This window comes from Nelumbo nucifera, chromosome 3, assembly GCF_055504915.1.
Source record: "Nelumbo nucifera cultivar China Antique chromosome 3, China Antique-T2T, whole genome shotgun sequence".
NCBI classification, from domain to species: Eukaryota; Viridiplantae; Streptophyta; class Magnoliopsida; order Proteales; family Nelumbonaceae; genus Nelumbo; species Nelumbo nucifera.
The window spans coordinates 9,577,555-9,601,895 of NC_142651.1; the positions used below are offsets into that span (position 1 = coordinate 9,577,555).

The 24,341-nt window shown below is 39.3% G+C and overlaps 1 protein-coding gene across 4 annotated transcripts in view; it reads left to right on the plus strand.

Annotated features, from left to right (window-relative positions):
* The first annotated feature begins 2,963 nt into the window (after nt 1–2,963).
* The window catches only part of LOC104593212 (uncharacterized), a 62,290-nt gene continuing 40,912 nt past the window's right edge, over nt 2,964–24,341 (plus strand). For all 4 annotated transcript variants that reach the window (XM_088900183.1, XM_010252973.3, XM_010252974.3 and 1 more), the window contains exons 1-8: nt 2,964–3,603; nt 11,968–12,030; nt 12,358–12,463; nt 12,574–12,706; nt 12,838–12,925; nt 13,013–13,090; nt 13,191–13,250; nt 13,328–13,432. In XM_088900183.1, the coding sequence (XP_088756309.1) occupies nt 3,403–3,603; nt 11,968–12,030; nt 12,358–12,463; nt 12,574–12,706; nt 12,838–12,925; nt 13,013–13,090; nt 13,191–13,250; nt 13,328–13,432 (834 nt within the window). In that variant the 5' untranslated portion in view covers nt 2,964–3,402. The remainder of the gene's footprint in view (nt 3,604–11,967; nt 12,031–12,357; nt 12,464–12,573; nt 12,707–12,837; nt 12,926–13,012; nt 13,091–13,190; nt 13,251–13,327; nt 13,433–24,341) is intronic.

Below are 24,341 nucleotides of genomic sequence, written 5' to 3' on the forward strand. Positions count from 1 at the left end.
GTTGTTGGATTTTAATCTCATTAAATATGAAATTTAATAGGGTTTGATTGGTTAATTATATGAAAAAAATACACCTTCACATGTATTTTGATAAATATTTTATACATAAAAATCAGTTTTCAACTTGTTTTACATTGAAAATTTGTTAAATTAAGTTTTGAGTTTTTAAATAAGAGTTTATTTACACTTCTTAGAAATATAAGAAGAATATGGAGGCTTGCTATCGTGCAACGCGCATGCGTGCATGTATATGACACAATGAGGCGCACTTTGCTCACACCTACGTGGTAGTCGGTATAAGGCAACTTTGACTTTTGATGCAAGGTTGACCATTGATGTTTCACCTGTCACGATTCGATCGGGTGTGATCAAGAGGTACTATTTAAAGTTAATAATCATTACTATTAATTACCTTTTAGCAGTCAAATTTGTGATTTTTCAAAAAATTTTTTTCTGAACCATCACATTCCTCTACTCTATAACTCTTCATAAATTATTCAAGGAGTGAATCAAGCAAATTAACACAAGTTTTTAAAAAATCATTATTGTTTCTCTTAATTCAACCTCTTACTGTCTTACAAAAAGTTTATTCAAAAACTTCAACTTTGTTAGTTGCAGATTTTCGCTCAAGTATTTGTTATATCTTCTAAACAAATTTATCTATAACCCAACAGAAAACTCAGTAAAACTGAGTGGGGCAAATAATGTTCTAAAGATAATATCTTAAGACATGCTTCAGATCTTATCCTCTAAGTTTCCATAACCCCATTTCCTAACTGTTAGGATTCCAAGAAGCCAGTCAATTGGTTGGAACGTTCATCTCATGTAACATAAGGGAAGGCTTATGGTGGCTTTTCGTCCCTGATCGTGTTATGTTGATGCCTGATGGTGTGTATCTTATCACAGATCTTGGATATCTTGTTTAATACAGCAACGAAAATTAAATCCTTTATTCCTTGTTTCAATATTTTTAAGTTTTCAAGATATAAGTCCAAAGTGTAGACTTAGAATTAGAAGAACCCAATTTTGATACTGCTTGAAGTACGTAGATGACCACCAAAGAAACCTTCCACTCATTTTTTACATTTTTTCCTTGTTTCATAAGAAATAACCAAGATCGTCACACGGAACAAGCTAAATCTGTTAGAGAGGAAACACATGAGTTTGCCTCTTTATCTTTAATCTTCCAAATGAATAAGTAATTATATTGCAAGTGAGTTTGTTTAAATTTTAGTTGAATACGTGAACAGGAAGTTCAAATTTATTTTTTTTGTCTTTTTTATTTAAAAAGAATTGTTTTTTTTTTCAATCATCAAAGGGTAAAATTGAGTATTTGAACTAATATTATAAGGTAAACATGATATTACATGCAAATGAAATTATTTGTCCACTGGCATCGTTTTATAGGGCAAGGTTTTAAAAAATAGCTTGAAAATGAAACCATTTTAACAATCAATTTTTAGGTCAATGGTCAACCATCCGAATTTAATAGTTTAAAATTATAGTGGATGTTTAAGTTCTCTTATAAACTAGAGGAGAGCTTTACAAATTTCAAGAGAGTTTTAACAGCTGAAATGGTTGAACTGAAAAACTCAAATTTTAGGAATTCCAAGAGTTGAGATGGCTGAACTGAAAAAGTTTATTGCTTGGTCATATAGTGTATAAGGCATGGCTTTCAAAACTGGACCGGATGGTCGGACTGGAAAAACTGGGAACCAATTAGCTGATCAGTTCCATTTTTCTCCAAAACTGGATTTTTGCCAAAAAAAATGTTGAATTGGTCAATAAATCATTGACCCGAACGGTTAAACCATTTAAACTATTCAACGTTTTTGACTGTTTTTTATTATTTTTTTCAAAACGGGCCAACTATTCGACTTAGAAATTGGACCCTTGACCGGTTTATTGTCCAAATCGATTTTAAAAACCTTGGTATAAGGTTTTAAGGAGGCTGCTAGCTCCTTAAATGTTGAAGCTGAAGTTTTTTTTTTTTTTCATTTTTTGGTAAAAAGAAAGATTAATATTGGTCAACATAGTTCAAGTCTTTCAGAGCCAGCTCATGGGTCCGGTCCGGGCTGATCTGAAAATAGACACCACTTTCTGATAAACCTCTCTACTGAAGTTGGATACATTACTATACTTTTAAATATTACTATTTTATGCATTAAAGCACAAAGAATAAAAAGTTATAGTTCAGCAACTTCAACTTATCGTCTTTTACCCTATATATGATTAACTGAATGTTTTTGCTATTCAGCAGGCTGTGAATTAATCAACCAATAACAACACTTCACACTGATCATAAAAATACATTACCCCATAATCATTCAACATCTCATTTATTTGAATTCGGATTAGCTGAACACTTTAGCCGCGGGCTGGCTGAGTTCCACATCCCACTGAACAGTTAAGTCGTTCAGTTACGTTCAGTTATAATATTGGCGTAGAACCACATCATTAATTCCACAGCCAGATGAACAGCTAAAAGTTGCTTTATTTATTTTATCACAGAATTATAACGAAAGAATCAGTTTAGTGATGTAATACCTACCCTACCTAGGGCTCTAGCCGCAGATGAAATCATGCAATTGTAAAATACCAAAAAAAAATCATGCAATTGTGCTATTTCATGACTTCCTTTCTCTCTGCGCTTCATCCGTTTTTATCTTTGACAGCACCAATCCAGATAAAATCATCATCATTACTGCGACGACTTGTCCTTTTATTACTGCAAACATGCCGGTATATTTCCAGAGTTTGATAAAAAGTCAATCTAGACCTATCGTCTTTGGCCTAAAATCATCAAATCGGAATATTTTGCATCTTAGATTTTCACAGGAAGTATCGACGGTTTGTAACTAAAAATATAAGAATACTATCGGTAGGATAACCATACCTTATCATCAGCTGCTCCATGATAACGACAGTATTTGAGTTGTTTTGAGGTTTGACACGAGCAAAGTCTTCAACTGATCATCTCCTAACCAAGCAATCTCGGATTCATGGGTCACGACTGTCTGGAGGCTGGAGCCGTTTCGCGCGCGTAGAAGACCGAAGAAAGGGGAAAAACAAAAGAAAACAGATAAAGAAAAGAAGAAAAAAGAAAAGAGATTTAAATCATGAAAAGAAAATAAAGAAGCAGAGAAGGATCCCCCCAGAAATTTGCCAATCGGACATCACAAAGAAAGTTCTCGCGGAGGAACACTAATACTACTCAAAGCCCGCTGTTCACGTTTCCACATTTACTTGTTCCAGAGGGTTTGAATCATCTAAGTTCATATCGATCTGCAAGTTCCATGAACCTCGTGCTTAACATCTACCTCGGTTTCAATCGTTTTTATCTCATATTACTGGACTTGGTAGAGCTGCCTTAATGAAGCTGAATCCCTTCGTTTTCTAGTAATGGCAGATTACAGAGGAAGCACTAAGGGCCAATTAGTTTACACTCAAGAGACTCGATCCCAGTGGAACCCTGCGATGGAGAACGGAATCGGAGGCTTAGTTAACAGGTTCTCGAGATTGGGTGTCGACGATTCTTCGATGGAACACTTGGTACAGATCATGAAGGCAGTTCAAGCCGCTGAGGACACCATCAAGCAACAGGTTAACTTGTCGATTTTTCGACGATTTCTATTAGCTCGTCGCCATTTTCTTTTTAAATTTCCCCATTTTTAAAGTCCATTTCTACATGAGGGTTGTGATGCTCTCCCACCCCCCAAATGAAGGTTGACTTTAAAGCGTTATTGAAAACTGAGCTCTATTTATAAGGCTTGCTCTGTCTTATTTTGTACATATTTGGTTTGCTTAACGTTCAAGACTATCCTGAATTATCTGCAGTTGGGTGTAATTCTTGCTTTTGCAGTTCAATAATAGCCTGGGCAATTTAGTATACTTGTTATGGTAGGTTAAGCAAGCAAATGTTCTTAATTGTACAGTGAACCCTGCATGCAATCGTCAGTTTGGATAGATATTTGAAAGATAATAAGTTTTTTGTTTTTTTTTTTTTTCATTTAGGATGTGTTTGATTCGAAAGAAAAAAATGGGAAATGAAGGGGAGGGTTTATATAAATTTCCTTACCTTTTTTTTTTTTAATACCAAACACAGTAATTTTATACCAAACACAAGGCAAATAGGATTGTAATGGAATTGGATTTCGATCGGATTACTGAAAACTTGCATCCAAATCTGATTGGGTTTGAAAACTTCAGATTTGAATTCTAATTCTAATGGACTCGGATCGGATTCGGATTTAATCCGACTCTGCTTTAATTTTTTTAAATACAAAAAAAAAATTGTAACTAAAAATTCACAGTGAAAGGACAGTTGCTCTTACTTTGTGTTAATGTACAAGAAGAAGTGATTTGGGTCCCTTTGTTAGCTAACTCATTTTGGTTGACTCCCTTGCCCGTGAAGGCATAGATTGATAGATAGACAGGAATTAAGGTGGGGTCAATACTCGTTGGGATAAAACTGATAATGTTATGGGTTGGGGCTCTTGATGGAGCTGGATCAAAATTTTCTGCTTTGTTTTATTTCCTCTACTTATAAATTTTACAATGTTTGCATCCATGGTGTAGACATTGTACGTGTCTTTAATATCAATAAAATTTCATCTCTTACTGATAAAAAAAATCTTGGCACCCATCCAAATGTTTTTTTTTTTTTTAATTTTTAAATTTCTTTCCTTTTCACATATTTTCTGTTTGAATCTGCTTATATTGAAGATAGATGGATATTAAAAAATGGAGTTAAAGGGCACAACACGTAAATTAAATGATGAGGCAAGTTTGGTCATTGAGTCAAAATGACAATGGTAGTTAATTGTTTCTACTGTTGCTATAGTAGTCCGAACCAGTAAGGAGAAGAAGAAAGAGAAGGAGAAGAAGAAGAAGAGGAGAAGAAGAAGATGAAAGAACTGTCGAACCTGATAGCTAAACCCTATCAGTCGACCTCTTAATAGTGATTAGGCTCTAATTAAATGTACAAGGACTAAACTGCCCCTACTTAAGTATGGGATAGAGAACCTCTAATAAGACTGCCACATAAGCTCATAACTTAACCAAGGTGAGTTGACTAATCTACCCTTATTCGGCTAACTCTAACACTCCCCCTCAAGCTGGAGAATATATGTCATATAATCCCAGCTTGTTACATATATAGTTCACTTTCCCTGAGCTTAAGGCTTTTGTAAACAAATCTGCCCACTGATCACCTGAGCCTACATGTTCTGTGCTTATCTCTCCAGTAAGAACCTTCTCCCTCACAAAGTGGCAATCAATCTCTATGTGCTTTGTTCTCTCATGAAAAACAGGGTTGGATGAAATATGGAGCGCAGCTTGATTGTCACAGTACAACTTCATAGGTTTATCCATGTGGAACCCGATTTCTTGTAGGAGATTCCTCAACCACACTAATTCACATGTAGTGTGTGCCATGGCTCTGTACTCGGCTTCAACACTGCTTCTAGCCACAACCGTCTGCTTTTTACTCTTCCACGTCACAAGATTTCCTCCAAGAAATGTGCAGTAACCTGTAGTAGATCTTCTATCAGACACAGAGCCCGCCCAATCTGCATCCGTGTACCCAACTACTTCAAGTTTTCCTCCTGGTTTATACAATAGCCCATGGCCCAGAGCTCCCTTCAGATATCTTACAATTCTAAGAACTGCATCCCAGTGAGATATACAAGGGTTCTGCATAAATTGGCTCACCACACTGACTGCAAAGGAGATGTCTGGTCTCGTGATAGTCAAATAGTTCAGCTTCCCCACTAGTCGTCTATACCTTCCAGGATCATCAAATATTTCCCCTATATCACTGCTCAACTTAACATTTGGTTCCATAGGAGTCTCAGCCGGTTTTGCACCTAACAGTCCTGTTTCGTCCAATAGATCGAGAACATATTTTCTTTGGCACAGGTTTACACCTTGTCTTGATCTAGCAACTTCTATACCCAAGAAATACTTCAATGTCCTAAGGTCTTTTGTTTGAAAATGATTTTGCAGAAAGACCTTTAGTTTGTCGATCCCCAATTTGTCACTGCCAGTTATGACAATATCATCCACATAGACCACTAATAAAATCTTTCCAGCTTTTGAGTCATAGCTGAACACTGAGTGATCAACCTAGCATTGTTTCATTCCAAAATTCTTCACCACTTTACTAAACTTCCCGAACCAAGCATGAGGCGATTGTTTCAACCCATAAATTGTCTTTTTCAGTCTGCACACCTTACTAGCCTCCCCCTGAGCAACAAACCCAGGTGGTTGCTCCATATATACCTCCTCTATAAGGTCACTGTGAAGGAAGGCATTTTTTATGTCAAGTTGAAATAGGGGCCAATCATACATAACTACCAGGGAAATTAACACACGGACAAAGCTAATCTTAGCCACTGGAGAGAAGGTCTCCATATAGTCCACTCCATACAACTGTGAATAACCTTTAGCAACAAGTCTGGCTTTCAGACGCTCCACACTACCATCTGGGAAGTATTTAACAGTATACACCCATTTACAACCCACAACATGCTTACCAGGAGGAAGAGTAGTGAGCTCCCACGTGTGAGTATGCTTAGCAGAGAGTTCCTCCTCCATTGCCTGCCTCCACCCAGGTGAGCTAAGAGCCTCTTGGACATTGTTAGGTATGGAAATAGATGACAATAGTGAAACAAACTGGCGATGTGAGGCGGAAAGGCGAGATACTGAAACAAAATTGGAAATGGGATGGAGAGTAGAACTACGTTTACCTTTCCGTAAGGCAATGGGTAGATCAAGTCCTGAGGGTTCAGCAACAGGAGCAACGACAGGATCCGCGGACAAGGTAGAAGCTGGAGGAGGGGCTGGTGTCGTTCGACGTGTATACACTGGATGAGGTGACGAGTCAACTCCAACAGGAACACCCGGAACGGGATCATTGACCGGAAGAGGAAGAGGAAGTAAAGGTGGAGATGAAGATGCTTTAGTTCCTGAGAAGAAGGGAACAAACTCAAAAAAGGTGACATCAGGACAGACATAGCACTTCCGAGTAATGGGATTGTAACACTTGTACCCTTTTTGAGTCCGAGAGTAGCCAAGAAAGATACACTTAATGGAGCGTGCATCCAACTTGTCTATTCCAGGACTCAGATTGTGAACAAAGCACACACAACCAAAGATACGAGGTGTTAATGGAAAGGGAGACAAGGTGGGGAACAAGATAGAGAAGGGAGACCGACCATGAAGAATAAAGGAGGGCATCCGATTAATGAGGAAACACGCAGTAAGTACAACATCACTCCAAAACCGTTTAGAACACTCATATGATGAAGAATAGACTGAGCCGTTTCAAGGAGATGACGGTTCTTCCGTTCAGCCCCCCATTTTGTTGAGGAGTCACATGAAGTTTGATGAATGATGCCATGCTGTTCTAAGAAAGGAAGTAAGAAAATATTCACGACCATTATCTGAATGAAGAACTTTGATTGGAATACCAAATTGTGTACGTATTTCAGCATGGAATTTTTGAAAAGTAGAAAATAATTCACTCATTTCTTTCATTAAATAAATCCACGTCATTCTTGAACAATCATCAATAAAAGTGACAAAATACTTGTAACCATTATAAGACTCTATTTTGATCAGGCCCCAAACATCTGAATGAACCAAAGCAAAAGGACTCAACATATGACTTTCAACTCTAGGACTGAAGGAAACACGACGATGTTTCCCAAACTGACACGACTCACACTGTAACACTGACAAATGACTCAAAGACGGAACTAGTATCTTGAGTGCCTTGAGAGAAGGATGTCACAGTTGACAATGCCACTATAGAGGAGTGAGTGAAGTCTGAAGTGCAACTGACGATCCACCACTGTCAAGATAATACAATCCACCACCTTCATGCCCCCCACCAATCTTCTTCCCCGTCTTGAGATCCTGAAAAACACAAGAGGAAGGGAAAAAAGTAACAGAACAGTTAAGAATCTTGGTTAATTTACTAACAGACATAAGATTGAATGGAAACTTAGGGACATATAGAACAGATGATAAAGAAAGAGAAGCCATGTCAACATTGCCAACACCACAAATGGGAGAGGAGGAACCATTGGCAAGGGTAACAGTTTGAGATGTGGAAGTTTCAGAGAGAGAAGAGAACACACCTGGAGTCCCGGTCATGTGATCAGAGGCTCCAGAGCAATAATCCAAGGAGAGGTTTTAGATGACAGGCAAGCTATACTTGAGTGGGCAAGAGTAGCAGTAGTGTGCTGTGAAGTGGACTGAAGGAACCGCTCATACTCATCACGCGGTACACTCACCATCTCCCTTCCGGAAATAGATGTAGATGTGGAAGGAGTTAGGTCTGCCTGTTGATTATCACTGACATCAACCCCACCAGCAACAGCATGATTGGCCCATTTAGAGGGAGGGCGGCCATGGATATCATAACAAAAATTTATCGAATGTCCTTCCCTGCCATAGTGGGTACACTTCCTTGTACAGCTGCCTTTTTCTTTGCCACGGCCTCCCCTGAGTCACGACCACCACCACGGCCAAATATGGAACCACCACGACCTCCTCGGGAGGCATGTCCTCCCCCTTTTGTACCACGTCCACCTCCTCTGGCTGTCACAAAAACTGATCTATCAGACTGTGTGGGATTCTTTGTCTGTCCCAAAGAAATCCTGCGAAGCCGAGCAAACACTTCCTCAAGTGTAGGAAGGGTAGAGCCCCCCAATATTTGGGCCCTAACTGGTTCATACTCTAATTTCAACCCCACTAAGAACCTTGTGACATCTAGTTGTTGCAGACCAAAGTACTCAATGATAGACATTGAGTTCATTTCTGAGGTTCTTCATACTGGCATAGTACTCTTCTAGGGTTTTATTTCCTTGTTGCTGACCAAAGTACTCCTGATAGAGCTGATATACCCTTGTAGTATTATCTTGCCCAGAATACAGCTTCTTGGCATGTTCCCATATGTCCTTAGCTATATCTAAGAACATGAAGTTGGCACTTATTTTGGGTTCCATACTGTTCCATAGCCATGTCATGATTTGAGCATCCTCCTGTTCCCAATCATCAAACCCTGGAGAGTCAGCCGGTGGTTTATCTTCTTTCACATGCTTCACTTTTCTCTTTGCCTTGAGAAAAACTTCCACCGACTTGGCCCATGGAACATAGTTCTCACCATTCAGTTTAATTGAGGTCATCTGTACACCTAGATAGTCAGAGGAAACCACCACACTAGGTTTCTGATCACTACAGCCATCTCCCATTGCTGCCATGATACTCTTTCAATGCTGCCTCTAATCTGACTTCCCAATCACCAACTAAGTGCTGCTGTCAAGAGTTTGATGTTCCAGAACCTACAGCAGCCCCTAAACACAATGATAGATACACACGCTTTTGTTCTTATCCACACCACTACTGATTTCACAAAAAAACACAGACTACACCGACATTAATTCAGCACTTACTAACCACATGCAAGCTCTCTTACAACTACTCAACAGAGTTTGTGCATCACAAGCACCACCACACAGCCATAGCTGTCACACAATACAGACCTGCTTTAACGCTTTTAAGAGGGCACCACAAGACCAACAAGAACTCAACTAGTACCATTGCATTACATCTTGCACCATTCGGCCACCTACAGTAGCCCCTACACCATTCGGCCACCAGCAGCAGCCCTTACACCATTTGGTCACTGTAAACACAGCCTGTTCTTGGAAATTTTCCAAGAACCAGGGCAACAACCAACCCAGAAATACCAACAGCACAAAGAGAAGAGATAACCAACCTTCGTTTGAGAGCTTCAGCCAACCATTCACTGCTGAAGTTGTTTTCTTAGGAAAGGAGGTTCTGCGCACCAGAAAAAAAAAAGAAGAGCTGAGATGTTTCAGGCCTGGGACGAACCACTTTTCTCCATTGACAGCCCAGAGAAGAAAAGGAGAGAACTGAAGCACGAACTGAAGTTGTCACAAACTGAAACAGGTCACGAACCTTGCTCTGATACCATGTTTCTACTGTTGCTACAGTAGTCCGAACCAGTAAGGAGAAGAAGAAAGAGAAGGAGAAGAAGAAGAAGATGAAAGAACTGTCGAACCTGATAGCTAAACCCTATCAGTCGACCTCTTAATAGTGATTAGGCTCTAATTAAATGTACAAGGACTAAACTGCCCCTACTTAAGTATGGGACAGAGAACCTCTAATAAGACTGCCACATAAGCTCATAACTTAACCAAGGTGAGTTGACTAATCTACCCTTATTCGGCTAACTCTAACATTAATAAATCAGCCACCATCACGATCACGAGTGAAACCTAGCATCACTAGGAGATGCACTTCCTAGGTTTCCTTGGAGTGACATTGAAGATAAATAGTAAGCAAGTACGTGAAATCAATTGCCTTTTCATTGCCCAAACTAATCAGCTAAGTTGATCTCTAGTTGCCCGATAGAGTCCATGACATTGATAAATTGCTGATAGTCATTGGGGGGAGGGGGGTCTTGTGATGAGTGAGCTGGTTTAGGGTTCTCAGTTGGTGGAACAGATGTGTCGTTTGGTAATATCAACAGTGATTCCATCTTCATGGGCCTTGTCTGCCTTCTACTTATTTCTCTAGGAAATTCTATCTAATAAACTCCTTTTTTTTCTTTCTTTTCTCTTGGTGGTAACATTTTACTTTATTACTGGGGAAAATAAGTGCATTTGCAAAGGAGAAGAAGCCTTGTCACATAAACCTAGACACTTCACCATACATGAATAAAGAATCCAGAAATAAGTACAAAAGTTATTGCATCATGGAAGGTCCCTGAAAAAGCTTCAGTTTCCAAACTCCTTCACTTGCTAAGAAGTCAAGGGTTGACTGATCTAAGGACACAGTCGAAAAAAATTTCATTTTGGCTGCTAAATATCTAGCCAACTTGATACAATAAATACCAAGCCACTCAGAACACATTTTCATTTTTTTTTATTGGAAACGGTAACTTCATTAAATGACTTTAAAAATAACTTTCCAGATTTAAGTACAGCTGTCAACCCCTAAGTAGGTGTTGAGCCCCCAGTAATCTTTCTTACAAAACTGCCCAGAACATACTCTCCCTCACAGTCCCTTGTTTAGCCAACGTGTCAGCTAAACCATTAGCTGATCTCCTTGTCCATTTGAAGCATGCACCGATCTCCCTTGTTATATTGTGGATTTCCCTTATGGGTTGTCTATAAATCCAGGCTCCCAACTTACCAGATTGCAGCCACTCAATCAACAATTTGGAGTCTCCCTCAATCTCAATTTGGTGTAACCCCAACACATTTTCATTCATCATATGCCAACTTGAGAATTATCCTTTCACCTTCTGTTTTTACTAACATAACTTCATTCTTTTTATGGATCCCCCAAGAGAGAAAGGTTCTGCCTTTTTTTTTTATTTGAAGAAGAAAGAAAAAATACTTTTTTGTTTTTGTTTCACGATCTCATCATATTCTCTTGCTCCCTCCCGAAAAATAAAAAAGACATTTTTTGTTTATTTTTTAACTAGTAAAACTTTTTATAGATGAAAAATATTTCATGTCTGCATTACCAGATTATATACGTTTGCAACTAAATAATATTGTATACCTGTATCTGAATTTTATTTTAAAACTATCTTCATCGTAGAAACACCATTTTAAAACTATCTTCATTGTGTAAGTGATTGATTTGTAGCTAATTTGTTGGTCAAGTGGTTGGATATAGTTTCTCTGTTTGCCAAATAACCTCACCAATCTTTTTATATTGGTAATCATTGTTCTGTAGTTTGAATTTGTGAACTATTGCATTACTTGTATAACCACTGATATGCTTTCACTGTATGTAATTGAAGTTAATCTTCTTTTGGTAAATCATTCTAAGTTTAATCATGTATTCATGCTGTAGCTTTTATATATGTTTGTGTTGCTTGTGGTGACTATCATCAGTTATATTGCATCACATTTTTTGTAGGTGGAAGAGAATAACCGCTTGAGGAATGAACTTCAAAAGAGGGACCAAGAACTAGAAAAATATGTAAGTGCAATTGTTATTTTCTGATTGCTATAGAGGAATTAATATTTGACTGCAATTTAACTTACAGTTTAGAATATATGCAAGTCCCTTTTCAATAGTAAAAAATTGAACTTACACTAATGAAAGGAAGATAATTACAAGCATCAATATTGAGAGAGCACTTGCACAAACAAAAAGTGTCTCTTTAGAAGCATACTTTGTTTTGGATGGAGCAAGAACATACTTAATGTAAAACTCGTAAATTAATGAGAACATTTCATTGTGTGACTAACTTTTTCTTTCCCTGAAGTTATATTTTAATAAATCCTAGTTGTGTCATTTTATCAGAAACCAGATGATTCAACAGTTATTGGACCTCATTCAGAGAGAGGCAAGCATATCCATGGACCTTATAGAGCATGTCAATCATTTACTTCTGAAATGAGCCAAGAAGGTATGAGTAGACGGATAGATAATTTACCTCATTTTATTCACAGGGCACTCTAGCTCTCCATCAAAATTTAATGGCAAAAACTGAGGATCATGCCTCACAAAATCATGCAGAAAGTCAACATTACTCCGAGGGCAGCAAGGTAAATGGAAATTTGAAGGCACTTCCTAGGGGGCAGGCAGCTGTAGATAATGCTGGCTTCTCTCAATTTTCCCAATTAGATTCAAGATCCTTTTCTCCAAGCAGGTATCTTCACATCAGATATGTAAAAAGCATCACTTGAGTATTCCCTATTGCTCACATTATATTGGAAAACTAGCTAATATGACCACATACAACTTTGTTTATTAGATTTTCTTGTTTAATGCGTATGATAGGTACCAAAGAGAAGGTGAATTTGACACCGAATATGGCTCAGCTGGACGAGGGCTAATGTCAAATAACTCAAACAGTGTCTGGAAGCAGGTTTTATTTATTAGTTGTTTGTATGAAATAAACAACAGAAATTTCATGTAGTGATGCTTGATAGACGGAGGTCTACATTTGCCACAGGACCTCATTCTTAAGGTTCGGGAGCATGAAGAAGAGATCTTGCAGCTGAGGAAACATCTTTCTGAATATTCTATCAAGGTGAGAAGACATACTTAATTTTTTACTATTGCCTAGGTTGGTGTATCTTTCATATTGCTTGGTTCCATGTTAACTTGGCCAAGGTACATTTCACTGACAGGAAGCAGAAATTCACAAAGAGAAGAATATACTGGAAAAGCGCATTGCTTATATGCGTTTGGTAGGTGAAATTGCTTTAGCTTGCTTAGTTTCTGGTTAATTTATTGGCAATTTCTTAAACTGAATGCTTTCAACCAGGCATTTGATCAACAACAGCAGGACCTTGTTGATGCTGCATCAAAAGCTATCTCTTATAGGCAAGATATAATTGAGGAGAACATACGTCTTACATATGCATTGCAGGTATTATTTTTTGTGTTACTTTTATATTTTTACTTTAGTTTTATTATTGTTTTGGTGTTATCAGCATGATGTTTTCTCTCTTTGTATTCCACTTAAATAAATGAAGCTACATTTTTTTGAAAGAATTAGTAGCAAGAGAACTTTGTAACAAATAGGTGCTTACAAGGGGGAACAATAGTTCACCTTCAGTTGGAAGGCATCCTAGAGCAATAGGTTCACCTCCTTGTTGTGAATTTAAGATTCCTTCTCTCCAGCCAAATTTGTGCTGGTCTAATGTTATCTTGATACCTGTATAACGATTTCCTATTGTAAATTTCATATCTAATACTGTATCCATACGTGCCTTTACCACCTAAAATTCAAGCCTTTTGGAGGGGGCTGAGTGAGCTCATTACGGTATTAGCAGAGACAACCAACAGTGTCAAGACGGTGACGACCGGTGGAAAATGATCAATGAGAGGTTCGGTTGGCACAAACCCCATTTAGGGGAGATGAGACACTGTGGAAATTACCCTAGGAAGGCATATTACCAGAAGTCAAAACCCTTTGGCAGCAATGGGGGAAGAAGATACAGGGAAGGGGAAAATCAAATAGTGGAATCCTTTGCAGAGAAAGCAAAGCTCTGGAATGGACGAAAGAGGGAGAAGCCACAGTAAAAGTTGGAAGGAAAAACTTTTTTGTTGAAGTAAACAGGGAGGGAGAAGAAAAGAGGAAGAAGTTCCTGAAAGCATGCCTGGTAGGCTCGGTGGAGACATCTTACTCGGTTCCAAAACTACAACAGTGGGCGGCGAGAAAATGGAACATAGCTTTTGGGGTAAGAGTAAGGATATTATACGGGAAAAACTTCCTATTTATCTTCCCCTATGAGGCAGAGACACTCAGGGTATGGAAAACAGGGGCGAAAAATGGTGAAGGTTCTGTGATGCACTTAGTTCCATGGGAGGTGTACTCTGAGGGGCAAGGAAAACCACTCAATGACGGTGATGAATATCGGGTGAAAATATTTGGCCTTCCCTTACAGTTTTGGAGTGAAGCAGTGGTTAGGTAAATAGGAGAGTTATGTGGAGGGTATGTAGAAATGGACAACTCACAGGAGGCAAAAGAAACGACAGAATGAGTGAGGTTTAAAGCAAAGTGGAAGGGCTACCCACCGGCGACAACAAACATCTTAGAAGAAAGCGAGATGGTGGTGGTAACCCTGTGACCGGAGATACCTCCAAAATGCTGCAGAAAGACGAAGGATGCAAGGCAAGCGTTATTAGTGGAGAAACGTCTGATCCACTTGGCCTTGGCAGGTTCAGACATCGATTCGGAAGTAAGCCAAAAAATGAAGGGGAAAGTGGTGACTAGAGAGGAAGGAAGAAGCTTAACCGGTGCCGGAGAAGAGGGTGAGCTCAGGGAGACGGAGAGGGCAGTTGCGGGTGAGGTACAGGGGCACACGATGATAGCTGAAATCACTGACGTCAAAAAGGAAAGAGTGAGCAAAAAGAAAAGTCAGATAGAAAATCTGATCTGTAGAATGTTAGAGGGCAGGTAGACTAAAATTAATATACCCATTCAAAATTTGAATTTTGAAGAGTTGTGTGAGAAGTTAGTGGGGTGTTGTTGTGAAAAGTTGGAGCGATCTGGACCGTAGAAGAGGGGGGAGTAGGTCGAGGCGGTGTAGGAGAAGACACGATAGATCACTAATGTCACCACCAGAGTCCCTGGACACTAGTATTTTAAACCCAGAGGGTTTAGAGGAGGCCCAACACGTAGCTTCAAACATGGAGGAAACAAGGGCTACTCCAGCGCCGAATACAAATTGTGGGAAAACCAACCAACGGACTGGCTTGGTTGAACTGGTTTCAATCTGTTAGTGTCGACAGTACAGGGGTATTTTGGTCTTTTGGTTTATCTAGTTGAAAGTGAAAGGTCTTCTTTGTTCAAGTTTAAGTTATGTGTCCCATCACTTATAAGGGACAATACTGTCTTTTTGTAACTTAACCTATTCACTATAAATACAAAGTGGGTTGACTAGAGTGAGTAACTTTTCCACAATAGCCAAACCCTTCTTCCCTTTCTCTTCTTCTTCTTCTTCTTCTCCTCATACTTCAGGTCTGAACTGAATAAGATTGATTTACATGGTATCAGAGCGAACGTAACAAGTTCAGATCTTCTCGTTTTTTTTTTTCTGGTTTACCCAGTTTTTTTTATCGCCCTCTTTTCTAGGGTTTCACAGATTTCTCAAGAATTACTGGGAGATTAGGGGAAAGGCTGCAAAGGAGTGATCGTTTTTCTCTGTAGGAGGCCTTCATGCCTCTAGTGTGTGGTGCAGTGGTTGTTTGTGGTGATTGGTTGGAAGCTCTCTATTCGATGGTACAAAGAGAGCAGGTTCTGGTGGAACAGTGTTCAGTTGAGTACAGGTTGGTTCTGCAGTGTGCAGTGCAGGTGTTTGATTTAATGGTTGAGTGATTACAGCTCTTGTATTAGGTGTGTGATTGGTTCTGTAGTGTGCAGTGTAGGTGTTTGATTTAATGGCTGAGTGATTACAACTCTTGTATTAGGTGTGTGATGTGTATTTGGAGAAGTCGGTGGTGCTGAAAGTGAGTGGGGTAGATGTGTGATGTGTATTTTGAGAAGTTGGTGGTGTTGAAAGTGAGTTAGGGTTTTGTGGTGGTGCATGAAGTTGTGCTGAATATTCGAAGGTGAATAATTTGTTTATAACAGTGATTTCTTTGTGAAGTAAGGTGAATTAGTTAAGATGGCATCGACTGGAGATGGGAATGACAATAAAACAGGTGTTATGATTTCTCCAGATTACCTAAATGTTCAAATGACATCTATTAAGTTGAATGGTGAGAACTATGTGCCATGGGCAAAATCTGTGGAGGTATTTTTAAAAGTCAAGAAAAAGGTAAAACATGTGAGAGAGGAGAAGCCCTCCTCTGATTCTCTAGGGTTCAGTGATTGGGAACAGGAGGATGCACAAATCATGACCTGGTTGTGGAATAGCATGGAACCTAAAATCAGTGAATTTTATGTTCCTAGATACAACTAAAGAAATCTGGGACCATGCTAATAAACTTTACTCCAGCCAAGATAATACTACTAGGGTATATTAGCTGTACCAAGAGTACTTTAATCTGAAGCAAGGTAACCAAAGCTTGGAGGAATACTATGCAAGCATGAGGAATATCAGAAATGAGCTTAATGTATATCATCCTCTGACTCTGGATGTTCAGGTTCAACAACAATAATGAGAGCAGCTTGATGTGACAAGGTTCCTAGTGGGTCTGAAGGCTGAATATGAACCTGTTTGGGCACAAATATTGGGGGGTTCAGCTCTTCCCTCCCTTGAAGAAGTGTTTGCCCATCTTTGGGGGGTTCTTCTTTCTCGGACAGATCTGGTTTTGTGGTGACTAGAGGGGGAAGTCGTGGAAATAGAGGTGGAGGTGGTGGTCGTGGGTTTCCAAGAAACCGAGGTAGTTCTATGTTTTAATCGGTCTGGTGGCTGCAGTGGTGGTTGAGAGTTAGGGGGGGGGGGTCGTGGTAGAGGAAGGAGTAATGCAACTAGAAAATGCACATACTGTGGATAAGAGGGCATGCTATTAATTTCTACTATGATTTACATGGTCCACCCAACACTTGGGGTAACCATGCTGTGACTGGTGGCAGTGGTACAGTTTGTGAAAATCAACAAATTGATCAAACTCCCTCCACATCTACTGGTGCTTTTGGGAAGGAGATGGTGAGTGTACCATGTGAGGCATATGAGAAGTTCCTTCAGACATCATATCAGTAGAACCCAACTACTCTTGCCTAATCAGGTATGGCTTGCTTGGCTTCCAAACCTTCACACTGGATCATTGGCTCTGGAGCCTCGGATCATATGTCTGGGACTCCAAATGTATTTTCTTCTCTTTCTCAATCTTCCACATCCCAAACAGTTACCCTTGCTAATGGGTCTCCATCTCCCATTTGTGGTGTTGGTGATGTTAATCTTACCTCCTTATCTTTATCATTTGTTTTATATGTTCCCAAGTTCCCGTTTAACCTTACGTCTGTTAGTAGATTAACCAAGTCACTTAACTATTCTATAACCTCCATCCCTCTTCTTGTGTGTTTAAAGATCTCAAGACTGCGATGAAGATTGGTGGAGGGCATGGGGCAGGTGGACTGTATTACCTTGATGGTGGTGGCCCGCCAATAGCATTTCAGTCGTCTCTTACTCCTCTTCAATGCACTTTAGACTTGGTCATCCATCTCTCAAGGCTTTAAAGTTGCTGGTTCCATCCTTAAGTCATCTTTCCTCATTGGATTGTGAGTCGTGTCAGCTTGGGAAACACCATAGTCTCTTTTAGTCCAAGAGTTGATAGTCGTGTTTTGAGTCCTTTTTCCTTAGTTCATTCTGATGTTTGGGGTCCAAATAGAGTAATGTCCTATAATGGTTATAAGCATTTTGTAATTTTTGTTGATGACTTTTCAAGGATGACATGGCTCTATCTTGTGAAAGATCGCAGTGAATTGTTCTCCATTTTTCAAAAATTTCATGCTGAAATTCATAATGTTTAGACCTTGATCTATGGTTGTACCTCCTTTAGACCTTGATCTTCCTATTGCTTTGCGGAAAGGTAAACGTAGTTGTACATCTCATCCTATCTCTCACTATGTTTCAGTTGCTCACCTTTCTACTTCCCATTGCCATTTTATCTCCTTGCTATCCTCTGTTTCCACTGCCAAAACTGTCCAGGAAGCCCTTACCTCTCCAGGGTGGTGACAAGCTATGGAAGAGGGATTGTCTGCTTTATAGCACAATAACACGTGGGAACTTACTATTCTCCCTCCTGGTAAGCATGTTGTTGGATGTAAGTGGGCCTACACAGTGAAGTACCTTCCTAATGGCAGTGTGGAACGATTAAAGGCCAGGTTAGTGGCGAAGGGCTATTCTCAGTTGTATGGTGGGGACTATATGGAGACATTTTCTCCTTTGGCTAAAATTAGCTCAGTACGGGTATTGATTTCATTAGCAACAATGTATGAATGGCCTCTCTTGCAACTTGACATCAAGAATGCCTTCCTGCATGGTGATTTAGTTGAGGAAGTCTATATGGAGCAACCACCAGGGTTTGTTGCTCAGGGGGAGGATGGCAAGGTTTGTCGACTTAAAAAGGCAATTTATGGGCTGAAACAATCTCCACGTGCATGGTTTGGTAGATTCAGTGAAGTTGTGAAGAAATTTGGGATGAAACAGTGTCAGGTAGATCATTCCGTGTTCAGCCATGACTCAAAAGATGGGAAAATCTTGCTAGTGGTGTATGTGGATGATATTGTCATAATTGGGAGTGACAGTAATGGGATTGACAGGTTGAAGAACTTCCTTCATGATCAATTCAATACAAAAGATCTGGGTAAGCTGAAGTACTTCCTGGGAATAGAAGTTGCAAGGTCAAGGCATGGAATCAACCTATGTCAAAGGAAATATGTCATTGACCTACTTGAAGAAACAGGGCTGTTAGGTGCTAAACCAGCTGAGGCACCTATGGAACCAAATGCTAAGTTGAGTGTGGATGCTGGTGAGGAATTTGATGACCTTAGAAGGTATAGGAGATTGGTGGGAAAACTGAACTATTTGACTATCACACGGCTAGATATATCATTTGCTGTAAGTATGGTGATGCAGGTGAGGAATTTGATGACCTTAGAAGGTACAGGAGATTGGTGGGAAAACTGAACTATTTGACTATCACACGTCCAGATATATCATTTGCTGTAAGTATGGTGAATCAGTTTATGCAACATCCTCGGATTCCTCATTGGGAAGCAGTTTTAAGAATTGTTAGGTATCTGAAGGGTGCTCCAGGTCGTGGTCTACTATACAAGAGTGGAGGAACTCTTGAGATAGAAGGATATACAGATGCTGATTGGGCTGGTTCTGTATTAGGTAGGAGATCAATTACATGATATTGTACTTTCCTTGGTGGCAATCTAGTACCTTGGAAAAGCAAGAAACAAACAGTGGTGGCAAGGAGCAGTGCTGAAGTTGAGTACAAGGCTATGGCTCATACTACATGTGAACTAGTATGGTTGAATAATTTGCTACAAGAGATGGGATTCTCAGTTGACAAACCCATGAGACTATGCCGTGATAACCAAGTTGCTATACACATCTCTTCTAATCCAGTCTTCCATGAGAGGACAAAGCATATTAAAGTTGATTGCCATTTTGTAAGAGAAAAAATGATTAGTGGAGTGATAACTACATCTCATGTAAGCTCAGGAAACCAGTGGGCAGATCTCTTTACAAAGGGACTGTCTCGGGGCAGAGTAGGTTACATATGTGACAAACTGTATACTCTCCAGCTTGAGGGGGAGTGTTAGTGTCGACAATACAGGGGTATTTTGGTCCTTTTGGTTTATCTAGTTGAAAGTGAAAGGTCTTCTTTGTTCAAGTTTAAGTTATGTGTCCCATCACTTATAAGGGACAATACTGTCTTTTTTGTAACTTTACCTATTCACTATAAATACAAAGTGGGTCAGCTAGAGTGAGTAACTTTTTCACAATAGCCGAACCCTTCTTCTTCTTCTTCTTCTTCTTCTTCTTCTTCTTCTTCTTCTTATTCTTCTCCTCCTCCTCCTCCTCCTCCTCCTCATACTTCAGGTCTGAACTGAATAAGATTGATTTACACAATCCAAGCTGGAGCTCGAGAAAAGATAACCGGTGAATGGTCGCATTTCAGGAGGGAGATAACTTTGGACAACAGTGCAAAGAGTAGTAGCAGTAAAGGAAATATAGGGGAGGTCCAGGGGGAGAAAGGGGAAGGTGAGAAAAGGAAAGCATGAGCTCAGGAGGGACCAGGGTATCACCAAAGGATGGAGTCGTCCAAAGGTGGAGCCCTAATTACCGTGAGCAAGAGAAAGGGAAGAAGGGTTCGACTATTGTGGAAAAGTTACTCACTTTAGCCGGCCCACTTTGTATTTATAGTGAATGGGTTAAGTTACAAAAAGAAATTGTTATCCCTCATAAGTGATGGGACACAACTTAAACTTGAACAAAGAAGTCCTTTCACTTTCAACTAGATAAACCAAAAGACCAAAATACCCTGTATTGTCGAAACTAACAGATTCCTAGAAGGACTAAGAAATTTTTGAAATTTCGCCCAGCCATCTAGCATGGTTCGGCCATCCATATGATGGATCCTAACCCTTCCAACAGCTACCCCAATTGATACGAGTCACAAGATTTCTACTTCTAATGGAGAATTGTTGAAGGATATGAGAGTGTTTTAGAGGTTGCTAGAGAAACTACTATATCTATGTATGACTCGCCCTGACATTGCATATGCTGTTAGTAGCATTAGTCAGTTCATGCATGCCCCTAGAGATATACATATGGCAGCAACAGAGAGGATTTTATGTTACTTGAAGAGTACTCCAAGGAAATGTATTCTTTTTGCCAAGCATGGCCACATGAAACTGGAAGCATATAAAGATGTTGATTGGGCAGGTAACATTGATGATAGGAGGTCAACTTTGGGGTACTGTAGTATGGTTGTAGGTAATATTGTTTCTTGGAGGAGCAAGAAACAATTAGTGGCTGCTAGATCTTTAGCTGAGCCAGAATACAGAGCTATGGCTCATGGAGTTTCTAAGTTGCTTTGGCTTCGGTCCCTGATGGAGGAATTGGGTGTTGAGTATGACATGCCACTGATGCTATATTGTGATAATTAGGCTGCCATTAACATTGCCCACAACCCTGTACAACATGATAGAACGAAGTATATTGAGGTTGATAGGCATTTCATCAGAGAAAGAGTGGCTTCTGGAGAAGTTTGTCTACCTTTCATTGCATCTGAAGAACAGTTAGCTGATATTCTTACCATAGGAGTCTCCAAGGCGAAGCTACAACATGATACAAGCAAGTTGGGCATGATTGACATCTATGCTTAGCTTGAGGGGGAGTGTAGAGAAGATGGGCCGAATGTCCCATAACCCACAATTGTGCTTTATATTTTTTATGTTCTGTTATGTTAATGGGCCTTTTCTTATGGGCCTGTTAGCATTAGTTTTCTCTTGTTTTAATTAGCTAGCCGCCCCACTAAGGGCTTACTTGTAATTTTCTGATAATTAGTGATTAATCATTTTAATTAAAAGGATCAGGGAAGGGAGAGAGTGTACGATCAATTCATCTCTTTCATCCTTTTCTCTTCCATCGTTCTCTTCCTCTTCTTCTCCTCTTTGCTGTCTTTTTGCTTCTTCCTCCCTTTTTAATCAGATATCATTTTCTTTATTTGGGACTGTTTTTCTTCTCTAACTAAAGAGAACCTGGTTAATAGAGGCATAGAAGTGGCAGATTTGGCTTGCCCCTTATGCAATGCCATTATGGAGTCGTCCAGACATCTGCTGATCCATTGTGAGTTTTCTCACTGGATTTGGTTAAAAATGTTGGGTTTATTTGGGGTAACATGTCTACCAGAGGATATGAGGGGATTAATAGAGGCGTGGTATCTTGGAGGCTTAAGCAGGGCTGGAAAGGTCGCTTGGAGTATCACCTGCAGCAGTATTCTGGGTTGTATGGAATGAGAGGAATAGCAGAATGTTTGAAGGAAATCAGCACTCAAAGGAAGAAATTCTGAGCAAAATATTGGGAACGGTTCATTCTTGGCTGGCTGTCCATCCTCTATTTAGATCCAGACATGTTAGCTCTTTTTTTGAGTTTGATCTTCCTTTTGTAAGGAATGGATAAGTCTTTTTGGAGCTTTGTTTGGGTGTTATGTGCAAATCTGTACATCCTCTGTTCAGTTTTTCATTGTACAGGGGTTTCTTTGTATAAGCTTTTTGAGTAATGAAATACTTTACCTTACAGTTTCAAAAAAAAGTTTTACTATGGCAATACAACACATTGATGCAAGTTCAACCTACAGATATAATTTAAGATTCTCCCTTTAAACCAAAGCCTTGATTTTGTAATAGCATCCAACTTAGATGTTTGATGATGTTGAAAAATCTACCTGGACCTGTTGTTCATTCTTCAAGTCCTGGAAATTATATTGATTACAAAAAACATCCTGGAAAGAGAGTGTAGACCTGGATTTTCAATGGTACATCAAACAATATGACATGAAATAAAGTTTTGGAGTAGGCAATATTTATGAATGGGAGCTATCAGAAAAAAAAAATGGAAAGAACAACATATTTATGAACGGGATATGAGGATAGAGCTGACAGATGATCTTCAGGCTTCAACCTGGAAGCCAATCCAAGTTCCTTCTTGAAGTTTTTTGAGACAGGCAAAATGGATGACCCTTCTCTTGATCTTTTGGATTCTTTTTAAGTGCCAAGTAAGAATCAATATGAAGCATAACTGTATTGATTTTTTCTAATACCAAACATTTTCTAATGCGACATATAAAGAACCCTCATTTAGAGCTTGTCCTAGGGATCAGGGAGATTGTTACTTAAATAAGGAGTTTCTGGGGTCTGATTTATCTTGGATGGGAACTTGGAGGTTGTATTGAGCTTTTCTGTATGGTGTTGCCATGCCACGAGTAGCTGCAAGATCCTTTACAGTTCCTTTTTGTTCCATTTCTTTACTCCCCTCTGCTCTTTTTTCCCTTCTTTTTGTGTTGTTTATTTTCTCAGTGCGTACTTTAATTTTCACCCTGATTACATTTTTGTTATCGACAAAAAGAAATGGATAACAAATATGGGCGTATACAATTGACTAGTTGAGGATAATGATCCAGTGGTTTCTTGCAAGGCATATCAAATCAAAGAGGGGTAGTAATGTGGGTGTGGAATAAGAAAAAGAAGAAAGGGAGTGAGGGAATGATCTATGATCTAAGTAATTCCCTGGAGAAATCAGAGAATTTTGGTATGGTGCCTAAACTGAGGTCTGAAAATTGATTTCTTCCCAAAACTTGGTCTCATAGAGGTAGTTTCATGAATTTGGTAAATTTCAGATTTGAGTTGATTTTTGAATTTTGATGTTATTACTAGGTGTTGATCTATAAAGAGGCAAAACCATTTAGCGTTTTTACCCAATAGACCACCTTAATTGAAATGATATCCATGATAACTTCCTCGGTTCTTGTCTTCTCATTGGGGACCTTTCGATTTTTCCCTTCCCAAAGTTTTTCAGAAGACTACTGCCCTTGTCCATCTCTATAGAATTTCCCCTCTCCTTTTTGTTGGAGATCTTTCCCTTCTAAAAGACTTCCCACTTCAGTTGGGGGAGCTCACCTGCAATCAAAAAGAGAAAAGAACCAGTCCCAAATGCTAGATGCAAACAGGCAGGTGGTTCATAGATGGTAAGCAAAAGCTTTTTTGTATTGAGTCCTTGGTGCCATCTCATCACCAGTGACCAGTCTGTATGCTATGCTGTTTTATTTTAATAAAAATTCGCTGTTATTATAAAAAAAAAAGATGGTAAGCAAATTTTCTGCTTGCATTACAAAGGTCTGGGAACAAACATCAATTCATCATTTTTTTTGTAGGATTTTGTTAGTGTTAATCTTGAAATGTATTACCAAAATGTATTGCCTCCCAGCATAAATCTTTTTTTTTAGGTGGCACAATGATGTATGACTCATAGGGGGTCCTACAAATTTCCCTTTGGATCTGGTGGTGGGTACAGTGATGTGGCGAAGAAGGGGTTTTGGGTGATCGAGGATGAAGAATAGGTATGGAGAATCAAGTAGATAGCTTGCTTTCCACCGGAGAATGAGAAAGAAAATGAAATGGAGAAGAATTTCAGTTCAAAAAAAGGAGAAGAATTTCAGTTGTAGTAAACAGCAGAGAGATAGACCCACTAAACCAGAATTTTGTGGGGGAGAAGAAAAAATTTTTTTGAAGAATAAAAAAAATATTAAAACAAAAAGAGAAACAACAGGGAGGTGATAAGATATTACTGAGAGAAGACAAGCAAGTC